Consider the following 12,918-nt stretch of genomic DNA (forward strand, 5'->3'; position numbering starts at 1 on the left):
AAACAATTTAAATGTCTGTCCGGTGGTGATCTCCTAATACAGCATGACAAGAAAATCCTCCAAATATTAATGATTAACCTGTTGAATTGGAGATCGTTCATCTCCCAATGACTTCATAAATATCTGCTTCAATTATGTTTGGTAAAGGAAATAACCAAACAATCATTCATTTTCTGATATAGCTATAAAACTAATCTGAAAAGTTTTCAAAATAAATCACTGTTTAAAAATGTGTAGTGTGTACCTTCTAAAAATGAAACCTACATCTATCTCTGAGTTGTGAAGAATATGTATTAAGGTTATAACAACCAACAAGAATGCACTTTTATGTAGAAAACCATGATTAAATAGTCTTCCTGACTAGTGATTTAAATCAAATCCACCCTGCCAGAGAACGTTCCCTATCAACGCAGCGCAGTGAAGAAGTTACTCACGTAGCTGGAGTAGCGTAACTTAGGTCGACTTACCCCGGTATGAAGACACGCCCTTACTTAACAGGAGCCCTGCTTATCTGTCAGTTACACCTGTTGGTACTTGGTTAAACACATGTTGTGGACTTTATGGAAAGCTTCTTTTGGAGGCTGAAAGTAAAGGCCTGGCTTGATCCTTGAGAGTATAGCACTAAATATTTACGTGGGTTCTCTTGCTTCCTGAGTGAAAGGACTTGTCTGTGTGAACAGCCCTTGTGTAGGGGCTCCCTGCACTCTTCTTCCTATCTCTTCCATTGCGCACCTGCCCAAAGGCTTAGCATGCCTTATATGTTTTGGGAAGCGTGACCTGTATTTGACCTGAGCCATGATCTTTTCAAATATATATAGTGTGCAAGGGTTGACCTTTTCTTTCTGTGCTTGGAGTTTGCAAGCCAAATAGCTAGGGAGTCAACACAAAAAGGGCATAAGGTCAACAGAGTAAAAGCAACTGGGAAAACTGGCAGAGAAGAGATGGTGTAATTTGAGTTTACTAGGGGAAAGGTCTAAGTTGCATAGGGAATAATTGTATGGGTGTAGGCTTGAGTAGTTATTCCAACAATGCAACAGTAATGAACCAGTAGAATAACTTTACTGTTGTACAATATGGTTCTCACGGAGGCTTCATTGTAAATATGCATTTCTCCGATAAACAAATGACTCTTCTCCTATGGACTACTTATTTAGGGTGACCAGGCGTCCTGATAAAATCTGGACCGTCCAGATATTTAGGTGTTTGTCCCTATATTTCGCTCCACCGGCAGCACTCGGCTTTTTTTGTTGTTGTTGTTGTTGTTGCTCCCCCATGTGTCCTGATATTTTCTTCCTCTCATCTGGTCACCCTATACTTTATTTTCCCTTTGGGATGGAAATATTTGTTCTGCATGACCATGTTAGAGAAAAGAGATGCTTCTTATATGCTCACATAACCTATATCAGTATTAATATTTCTGTCACATTTAAATTTGACAGCTATACTCTGAGTAGTGTATTGGAGGACATAATTGTTGGTGGCCAAATCTCAATGCTGGGCACAAAGAAGGCAAACCAGCTAATAGGGAAGGGATATCAGGGTTTGTGCTTTGGAGTACTGTCTCTTTGGTGGATCTGAGGACATCTGGTGCAAATGTACCCATAGGTACTTGAGGTTGCATTATAATGTCGGAGGAGACTGTGGGGACTTCAGTAGGCCAGGAATGTTTTCTTTCATTCTCAGTTAAACTTCAAATAAAAGTGTAGCCAATGACTTTTAATGTTTGCCTGTATGGCATATATTTATTTATATGGTTTAGTGGCATTTGGCAATCATTTTTGTCTATCTGCTCCCTAAACTGAATAGTACATGGCAGAATAGTAATAATTTTGAGAGACTAGGTGGGGGAGGTAATATCTTTTATTGGACCAATTTCTGTTGGTGAGAGAGACGAGCTTTTGAGCCACACAGAGCTCTTCTTCAGGTCTGGGAAATGTACTCTGAGCATCATAGCTAAATGCAAGGTGGAACAGATTGTTTAGCGTAAGTAGCTAGCACATATTCTACGGGACCATTCAAGGCCTGTTAACAGCTCTGCAGTTATAGGATAAAAAGAGGGGATGAGTAGGTTACAAAGTGTTGCAGAAAGCCATAAATCCGTTGTGTCTATTCAGTCCATGATTTTTAGTGTCTGGCAAAGTTATGAATTTAAACTCCCAGGATCATCTTTTCAAAGTGTTGTGCAAGTTTCCTTTGAGGATGAGGACTGAGAGGTCAGATATAGAGTGATCGCTTTGTGAAAAGTGTTCACCCATAGGTGATACGGTGTTTTTGTCTTTTATAATTTTCCTGTGAGAGCGCATTTGGGACCATAGTGACTGTGTGGTTTCACCCACGTTGTTGTTGTTGTGGCATATAGTGCACTGGATGCAGGTATACACATGTTGTGTTACGTGTGTAGGATCCATGTATCTCGAAAGGTGTGTTGTGCAGGGTGGGAGGTAGTGTTGATCATTGTAGAAGTGGAGATATGTCTGCAGGCTTTGCATCTGTTGTTCTGGTAGGGTCTGGTGCCACTTTGAGTTGGTGTGTCTTGGTCTGTGGGGAGCTTGCTTCTGATGATGAAGTTGCGGGATTGTTTAAAGGCCACGAGGGAGTTCAGGAAAGATTTCTTTCAGGATGGGGTCCCCATCAAGTATTGGGTTATAGTTGTTTGATGATACCCTATATGGGGTCCGGTGTGGGGCGGTAGGTGACAAGTAGGGGTGTGTGGTCAGAGGGGTTTTTATTTCTATATTGAAGCAAGTTCTCTTGGGGTATTTGGGTGGCCATACCATGATGTGATCTACTTCTCTGGAGTGTCCTTGTCTGGTGAAGGTGATTTTAAGTGTATATTTAAGGATATATTTCAGACTTTCTCCTCTTAGCTTATTCTATGGTATCTGAGTGTCTGGCTGTAGATAACCACTTTCTTGGTGTGTTTGGGGTGGTTCATAGATTGTGAATGTAGGTGTGGTAATCCGTGGTTTCTTGTATATGGTTGTCTATTGGGTTCATTGTTGAAGTTGATTGTGGTGTCTCTTGCCAGGAGAAGTTGGTCCAGTAAAATATATTACCTCACCCACCTTGTGTCTCTAATATCCTGGAACTGCCACAGCTACAACTACACTGCATAGTAATAATTTAGGCAGTCATATGAAAAGATTGACATCAGACCAAAATCTGTCAAAATGTTGGCATGTCACTCATTGGCAAACAAGTTTAATTATAACACAAACCTGTATTCTTTGTCATTGCAAAATGTGCCATACCCTTGCTGATGGCGTTTTTTCTAGTATATGTTATATCATTAGTCGGTCACTTGTCAGGAAAGAGAGCACTGTGTTGTTGTTTTTTAAAGCTTGTGTAATAAGATAGCTTTTATTTTTTCTACTTCCCTAAGTGCACATATTCCACAGGGGAAATGTACTTATTCATAGGGCTTGAAAAGTTACTTGCCCATAGTTAGGAGTCTTTCTGTAGGGTGGTCAGCCTGACATTGATCCCATGCAGAATCATGAAATGGGTGATGTGTGACGCAATCCATAAGGAATTAGAGTATGATAGCATAATTTAATGCCAATCAACATGATTTTATGGAAAATAAATCTTGTCAAATGTGTTTTTGATGAAATTACAAGTTTGGTTGATAAATAGCATTGGTCCAAGTACAGATTACTGAGAGGACCCCTCTAAAAACATCCCCTTAGGACACTGATTCTCAATTTTTCCAGACTGCTGTACCCCTTTCAGGAGTCTTGATTTATCCTGAGTACCGTATCCAAGTTTCACCTCACTTAAAAACTACTTGCTTACAAAATCAGACATAAAAGTACAAAAGCGTCACAACACGCTATTACTGAAAAATTGCATACTTTCCCATTTTTTACCATATAATAAAATAAAATTATTGGAATGTAAATATTGTACTTATGTTTCAGCATATAGGATTCAGAGCAATATAAAACAAGCCGCTGCATGAAATTTTAGTTCGTACTGGCTTCGCTAGTACTTTTTATGTAGCCTGTTGTACAATACCCCCAGGGGTAAACGTACTCCAGGTTGAAAACCACTGCCTTACAATTACTTTTTGAGAACCATTTTTTAATCCATTTTTAGTATGGGCTCCCCTGGTTTTGTTTAATGATAATTTTTATCAGAATGGTTTAGTATTTGTCTAATACAAGTCAGAAGCCTACGTATGTTATGTCAACTTAGTCTGTATGACACTCGGATTAAAAAATAGGCTTTAGTTCTGTCCAGGGTATTAACATACTCCTTTTTGAAACTAGTATCAGTAGTACATAATTGCTCTCATAAAATGTGCTAGTTAGAATAAATTTAAATGAGCCTTCCCTGCATGGTTAGTGAGTTTATAAATAGTAGGGAGCTAACAGCATCTGCCTGTTAAGGATTTAGTTCTCTTACAGCTAACTAAGAGATTCACTAGTAAAATCTACCATGCATGTACACCACCTGAGTTTGACATTTGCTTGGGAGACTTTGGGTTCATACATTAATTAATGTGTTGTTCATCCACCTGTTGTTTCCTAATATAATAGTTAAAGTACGGATAATGGATTCATTATTCAGTTAAGACTATAAATATAATTCAGGACCAGTTAGGAATAACCTTTTCACATAACTGTTTCAGAGCACTGTATGTAGTAGAATAGTAACAAATGAAAATTACATATTCAGAAGGTAGAGGCTGCAGTGTTGTTGATGTGTTGTGATGTGTCCCACTTCATGGAGAGAAGTATGCTATAGGTTCTAGAGTGATGCACTTGTAATGCATTTTTTTTTGTATTTACATATTGCTCAAGTATATAATGTTGTGTTATAGTATTGTAATTTATGATTACAATCAAACAGCCATAGCTTCAAGAAACGTGTGTATAATTTTTACTCAAATATGTGTTGGCTGACTTTGATTTTTTTTTTTTTTTTTAAATTTTGTTTAAAACAAGTGTGAACTTCAGCCCTAAGGATGTACATATAATTGAAAATTTTTTATTTCACAGACAGGCCTCACAATCCTATGGTGAATGCTGGAGCAATTGTGATCACTTCCTTAATCAAGGTAAAACATTCACACTTAGTTTTGTTTTGAGTATTGCATTTGAATGTGGAAAATTAGCAGTTAGTAGTGCTGTATATTTGTGTGTGTATAGATAAGAAGTCTAATTGGAATTTTGTAACTAACGCACAGAAGCATGCAAACAAGCTGTATAACTTGCAAAGTATGCACTTCAAAACAAGCGTAGTACTAAAACTTTCATTAACGAGATTTTTGAAAGAGAGATACCATGATCTGACCCAGAGTCATTTGGTTGAAACATTGTTTGCCTCTTCTTCTGTTTATAATTTTATTTTTACTACTTTACCCATCCAGTTAGCCTCTTGTATGCTGGGCGAAGCAGACAAATGGATAAGATTGACTACTATCTCACTGAGAGATTTAGTGCAATTTTGTTATGAGAAATGTTGTTTAGTCGTTGTCAGAGGCTGAGTACATCCTCAGAAATGCACTAAATCTTCTCTCGCCTAATGAGAAAGAGTCACAAGAGTGCTTCTGGACTTAGATTCTCCTGTCTTGCATAAAAGTACAATAGGAATTTTTTTTTCTTTCTATGGAAAATTAGAATGCTTTACAATTTACCTATCATTTACAGGAGCTGTACAACTCCTAAATTCCATGCTCTTATATTAAACTTGCCCACAATTAACCTCCTGTGTAGCTAAATCACTTATTTAGTTATTACTTTGTATTTAGTATTACTTTGAACATAAAATATCCACTTTCTCAAATAAGTGGTTGGAAACTAACAGCTATGCATGTTTCCATGAGTAAACATTAGATTACATGGCAAATATTGCCCTGTTAGGCCATGATCCTGCATAAACACATGTTTATGTTTTGAAAGCCAGGATTTTGCCCTTAGTATGGGTGTGCAGGTGTATTGTTAAAGTTATAAATATGGATTGTATGGTAACGTACTCAGATCTTGTCTACATTAGACCTTACATCCGTATAACTTTTGTCGCTCAGGGGTATTAATAAGCCACCCGCTGAGTGACGTAAATTATACCGACCTAAGCGCCGGTGTACACACCACTATGTGAGTGGGAGAGCTTCTCCTGCCAACATAGCTACCGCTGCTCTTCAGGGCTAGAGTAATTAAGTTGAAGGGAGAGCTCTTTCCCATTGACTTAGAGTGTCTGCACTAGCAGCACTATAGTGATACATCTGTGCTGCTGTAAGTGCTGTAGTGCAGATGTAGCCCCAGTGTTAATCATACCATTGCTGCAATCCTCGGAATGAAAATCTAGTTTTGTAATGGTGAATCAATATCTAGAAGTTACTGACTTTTAGTGAATATTTCAGTCCTCCATAGTTTTGATGTGGAAAATTTAAAACTAGATTACGTAATTTTTCCAAGCATGACTTCTTAATTTCTGTTTACATTGTGTTCATTACATCTGGAAACTCATTTAGCCTCTGGTGTATTTCCTAGCTCCTGCCTGCAAAGTGTTAGTTATGAAAGGTTCTTTATTTTTCCATCATGATTTTCTGCTATTTTGTATTAAATAAGGTGTAAAAATTCCTGCTTAAAGACATTTTATCTTTAATAGCTATAGGTGAAAGAAAAGGGCCATAAGTAAGACAGGTAAATGTATTCATGATTAGTTTTTCTACGGGTTGACTGAGCATTGAAATTCACATTGGTAATAGTGAGTTTTAAAATCTGTGTTTGTCTAAGCTGTCAAAATGTCACTCCTACTGTAGTGTGACTTACTGGTCATTGATCTCTGACAAAAGCACAGCATGTAACTATTTGGAAGGCACCAGTGTAGAGTTCTTGATAAATGGTGTAGTTAAATGGATACAACAAATCTTAGTTTTTAGTGCATGTAACTGATATTTGTTTTAAAAATGCTGTAATGTTTTTTTATAGGCCAAATTTCATTTCACTGACATGTTTGCCTGTGCAGTTACTACATCTGATAGGCATACCATACTACTGCTTCATTATTTGTTTTTAGAGTGACAATATCTAGATCATTTCATGTACTGCTTCCACTAAAATGCTATTTAACATTTGAATAACTAATAATAAAAGTGTTACTTTGGGAAAATTATATTTGGGATCAACCAGTACAAAACATTAACTGGTTATATTTTGTGAGGATAACCTATAGTCTGCAATTTAGCTCTCTTATATATGAATTGTGTAGAAAATTTGGATAGACCACTGGCGAACTTAATTTTGGATATAATCTATATATAAAGATTTATCATTATTTTCTTAAACACACTGCTAAATTAAAACCGTATGCTGCCCTCAGTTCACATGCATTCACTATCGTTGGGGTCCATGGGAATTGCTCATATTTATTGAGGACCATGCATGGCCTTTGGAATCAAGCAGTTAAATGTCTTTTACATTATCTTAAATGTGATCAAATATATGAATCTTATGACATGCTGACATTTGATAAAACTATGTTAAGAAGTATGGAGAGACTATTGCTGTATTTTAAAATTCTGACCAGCTTTTACCTTTTTGGTGAAACTATTACTTCACTGACACTTAAGAGCGCCTGGATTTGATCTGTTAATATTCTAAACAATTAAAGGTATTCTAAATATAAATAAAATACAGTACACTGGATGTATCAGTTTAAAAAAAAAAAAGTTGGGTGTTGCCTCATAATTCTTGTGTAAATTATCATTTAATACCTATGATAGTATTGGTACTCGTGGAGTGGAGAAAGCATCTCAAGGTGAATTTTTCACTGGATAAGAGTTGTTGCTGACATAAGTATCTTAACACTTTAAGGGAAAAATTCTGCCCTTGGGATCACACACACAACTCTGACTACAGTTGGAGTTATACGCTTCTTGGAAAAGAATATGGGCCTAATATGTAGTTGGGGTTTTGCAATTAATCTTTTACTTTTTACTGTTAACTTTCATATTTGTTTTTCTTACTAAGCATAACTACATCAAGTAGTTTTAAAAGCTTACACAACAGCCCAGCTGTAGTACACCAGTAATAATACTGGTGTATTTAAAATTTGGTGTCTTAACTCCAGGCTCTATGCTAACTGTACTTACACTCCACATAACTATTTCAGAGATTTAAACCATGTAAAAGTGCTTTAGTTTGGGGGTTCTAAATCTCTTTCCTGTTGCTGACTGGATCTTAATAAAAAGGCTTTTAGACCATTTTCCCTCTCATTTATGATTGGGCAGCCACTTCCCCTTACATGCACAATAACATAACATTATAATGGTAATTACAGCAATTGTTCACATGGAAAAGAACTATTATGAAAGTATTTATCATCATTTTAGCTGTCTTCAGTGAAATACAACACTTTGAAACATGGAGATGCAGCACCATGTAACCAGCCAGTTTTCTGCAGACTTTCTGCAGTTTTCTGGTCCATTGTTGGGGAGATGTATATTTATCTAGTATAGGTGACCCTGTCAGTTATTTGATCTGCTGTTGCCATCTGAGGCCTTGATCCTGATTGTCAAAGCTCCTAATGCGTGAGCATTTAGCTATATCAGCAACTGCATCTTCTTTTATAACCTACCAAGACAGCTGCACTTCTTTAGGAAACACAGCACATGGAACCCAGGACAAACCTCATGAGAGCTTGAGAGGAGGAATGGATCTTTCGTTAAGGGAGTGGGAGGATAGGATGGCTGTGGAAGGAATTGCCAGAAGAGAAGAAATTGATTCAGAATCTGACCACAGAGTAGGGTTGCCAGGTGTCCGGTTTTTGACCAGAACATCCTTTTGAAAAGGGACCCTGGTGGTTCTGGTCAGCACTGCTGACTGGGCTGTTAAAAGTCCAGTTGGCGTGTGGCTGACAGGCTCCCTGTCCCAGCTCCTCGCAGCTCCCAGGAAGCAGCTGGCATGTCCCGCTGTCTCCTAGGCATAGGGCCGGCCCCGGGGGCTCCATGTGCTGTCCCTGCCACAAGTGCTGGCTCTGCAGTTCCCATTGGCCAGGAACCGCAGCCAACAGGAGCTGTGGAGACCGCTCCTGCGGACAGGGGCAGCATGTAGAGCCCCTTGGCTGAACCTATGCCTAGGAGCTGGAGGGATATGTTGCTGCTTCCTGGTGGCCGCTTTAGGTAAGCGCCGCTTGGAGCCTGCATCCCTCACCCCCTCCCAAACCCCCAGCCCTGAGCCTTCTCCCACACTCTGAACCCCTCAGCCCCACCCCCCAGCCCAGAGCCCCCTTGTGCACCCCAGCTCCACCCCAGAGCCCGCCCCCCTAGCTGGAGCCCTCACCCCCTCCTGCACTCCAAGCCCCTGCCCTAGCCCAGTGAAAATGAGCAAGTGAGTGAGGGTGGGGGAGAGCAAGCGAGGGAGGGAGGGTGGAATGGAGTGAATGGGGGCAGGGCCCAGGGCAAGATAGTTTGGTTTTCTGTGACTAGAAAGTTGGCAGCTGTACCACAGGGCATGTTGCAAGACCCCCTTTGTATTGATAAAGCTTTCCTGCCATAATGGGAAGGACTTAAATGAACAAAATGTAAAAACAAAAATACCCCTTTTCCAAGTACAGTAGACCCTTCTGCAGTTAAGGAAAGGAGAAGAGTTGGTTGCTCCATGAAGTGCAGTTCTCTCTTCCAGTTGAAATGGGAAGCATTTCGATACTACAGTAATGGGTGCTATCAAAAGTCCTTCAGAAAAAGTTCCAAAGGATTATCAGCATGGGGTAAAAAATAAAGATCAGGATAGAAGTAGTGCATGCACATCCTCAGCTAAACTTAAATAACTTTGCAGAATGATAAGATGTGCAATTAAGCACTTTCAGACACTTCTTGAAACTAAGCATACTAATTAGTGTCCTCCAACAGTTTTACATGCTTCATAGTATTCTGACATTACCTTTGTAGTGAAGTGCTGTGACTTACAAAATAAATGAGACTGGAGTAAAGAGAAATGTGGCTGACAGTACCACGGTCCTGTTGAGTGCCACTACACAACCTTTAGGTTTATAGAAGTTAATTTTCATACTCCATCTTCCTACTACTTGATAAGAAAAGTCCCTGCTTTTCATCCAGTATATCTAATAGTATAATTACATAAGCACATGCCATCTTTTTTCTTACTTTATCTTCTGGTTGTCTGACACTTAAATAGGTATATGCATATGAATTTGAAAACGTGTACCAACATGATTATAGAAATGCCCAAGATTTTTATTTCCTCCTTTACTTGGGTGTTGGTTCATGCTATTATACCTCTCTTCTGTTACTCAAACTTGTAGGATTTTTCTTGTTTCTCAGTTCTTTATATTATCTGATTCAGTGATTTGTAAATATTCACATTCTTTTGTCTGTTTTTTATTATGACCCATTACAACTGGAGTAAATTTCACTTAATGTTTTACACTAGCTGGCATAGAATCTGTTCTGTAGTGCAGTGTCCCAAATTATGTAAAGAATTTATAATCACACATAATATTCAATACTTACATTAAGGACACAAGAAAAATAGTTTATATATAAACATATATAATTTAAGAATGTCAATATTGTTCCTGGTGGGTCAAATACTGTCTATTACATAGTTCTCCCAAGTATTTCAGAGGTGAAAATGTTATGCTAAGCAGCCAAGACACCAGTTTTCACAGAGCATGCACAGATTAACCAAAAAAAGTGTGTCAGTACGGAAAGCTAGAATAAAGCCATTAAGAGGTAAATTGATGTATTCAAATGCAAAAATTTTGCTGCAGTAATTAAAATAATGTCAGTATATGTGTTTTCTGGGGGCTTTATAAAACGTAATCCTAGCGTTCCGCTTTACTGAAATTTGGCGTAGAAAGTCTTCACTCAAGAGTGCATTTTATGAAGATCTAAATAAAATTGTTAGCAAGATGCTTAAACATACCTATATTTTTACCACATAGGGTTGCTTTCAAATTAAGTGATTGGATTAATAAAAACAGTAATTTGGCAAAGAAATTATATTACATTAAGGTCTAATAAACTACAACTCAAATGTTAATGAAAAGTTGCTTTTCATTAGATACATTTTACGTGGGTTTATTGCATTCCTTGACAAGTATTTACAGCACTCTGTTTTGCTATGTTAAATATATAGGCACTTGTATTCATATGCTCTACATATTATGGAAACAAAATGCTACCATCTTATTCAACTAGTATTTACCCAGTTGGAGAATGTTTATCTTAAAATAAGAACAAACTTCTACAGAATATTTTCTTTCTAAAAGCAATTAAATTAATAAGAATCCCCCACCTAACCCCCCCCCATCCTATTTAGAAACCACTAAGATACTAACATGAATTGACAAGCAAAGAAATTCAAAGTTAGAATTGCCAGCCTTTACTCTTTCATTGTGCTTTTGTGTGTTTAAATAAAAATGCATATGAGTTTTAAGAGCTGCGTGTCATAACTTTGAATTTCCTGCCTATCATCAGATTTTGTCTTAGCATTTTAAACTGTTGTGTTCATTTATAAATGTTTATGCATGTGTATATACACAACTGCATATACAAAATTATACACACAAGCATGTATACAATAAGTGTGTATATGTATGTGTATATATATTAATATATGTAATATTCATGTTTCTGAAGATGTTGCATGGAATATTTCCTTTCATTAGCATTCTAGATAGATGGATTGCTTATGAAGCTTTTAAAAATATCAATTAATTAAAGCCACAAATTGGAAAGCCAAGCTAAAGCTAAGTCAAATAAAACTTTAGAGGCCAAAAGCTGCCCTGGCTTTCGTTCTTTAAATTATCAAAAATATCTTCTATATTTCCATAGAAAGTCAAAGTTAAGTTTTAGTATCTATATTTGAACTTCAGTCATAAAATATGTGTTGTCCCTGTGTCCTGTTGATTTAGAAGGTGGGTGGTATGCTTCCTTCGTCTGTAGAAATAAAATGGGACACTACTGTAGTTATCAACACATAACGGAAATAAAAAAAATTGTTTTCTGAATTATATTGAATATATAGGCTCCAATCATGCAGTCACTTATGCATGTACTTTAACCATATGAATAGCCTCATTGACTTCAGTGGGACTACTTGTGTGTTTAAACTTAAGAATGCATGTGTACAGGATCAGAGCCTAAGTGTACATCAGCTGTCAACATGCTTATTAGTACCTGTATACAGAAGATGCTGTGTAAAAGTGATTATCTTCCCTCACTGTGAACTCAGATGGTGCTTACAAAAAGACAAAGAAAACACTGAATTTTTAAATGCTGAAATGAAAATAGTTAGTACTCCTATATTAATCATACATCTGACTTTTGCCCATAATGTTTATATTTTGTTAGTAAAATCAGTTTAATAAAGTGTAAAGGATTTTTTCAGTTGGGCAAGAAAGAACTGAAATACTATGTATTTTTATTTTTGCACAAAGCATGATCTTTCTCCTTCTCCCTTTTTTTAAACAAAAGCATAACTTATTTCATTTTATTTTAAATGTCTAACCCTATGATTATTGATGCAGCATCCCATAACTAATGCTGACCCAATTTCCCAAAAAGATGTTCATTGTGCATTTAAAAGGTTGAAAAGGTTTTTGTGGTTTAAATGTTGTTACATATTTTACAGCATTAGGATCTATGGAATATTTTGACAACTGCAACAGTTCAATGAAGTTGGTAATTTCTTTTTTTAATTATTTTTCATTGAACAGATTTGGCATTACATTTTTAAGGCTTGTATTCTGGTATATTATACAAGACATTTTGATGAAATGTATTGTGAATTTTTTTTTAGCATACCTGTTAGAGCCAATAATCTCTAGCTAGATTATATCTAAGAGTCAGATTATTTATTAGCTTTTATTTTATAAGTGTAAGGGACCATTGGCACATCATTTTGGCACAGCAGCGTGGTATTCCTTTCAGCTAGCGATCGTACA

At 37.1% G+C, this 12,918-nt stretch overlaps 1 protein-coding gene across 1 annotated transcript in view; it reads left to right on the forward strand.

Annotated features, from left to right (window-relative positions):
- Positions 1–12,918, forward strand: part of GLS (glutaminase) — a 108,546-nt gene that overhangs the window by 41,347 nt on the left and 54,281 nt on the right. The window contains exon 7 of the mRNA XM_065413253.1: positions 5,004–5,062. Within this exon, the coding sequence (XP_065269325.1) occupies positions 5,004–5,062 (59 nt within the window). The remainder of the gene's footprint in view (positions 1–5,003; positions 5,063–12,918) is intronic.

This window comes from Emys orbicularis, chromosome 11 (assembly GCF_028017835.1).
Source record: "Emys orbicularis isolate rEmyOrb1 chromosome 11, rEmyOrb1.hap1, whole genome shotgun sequence".
NCBI classification, from domain to species: Eukaryota; Metazoa; Chordata; order Testudines; family Emydidae; genus Emys; species Emys orbicularis.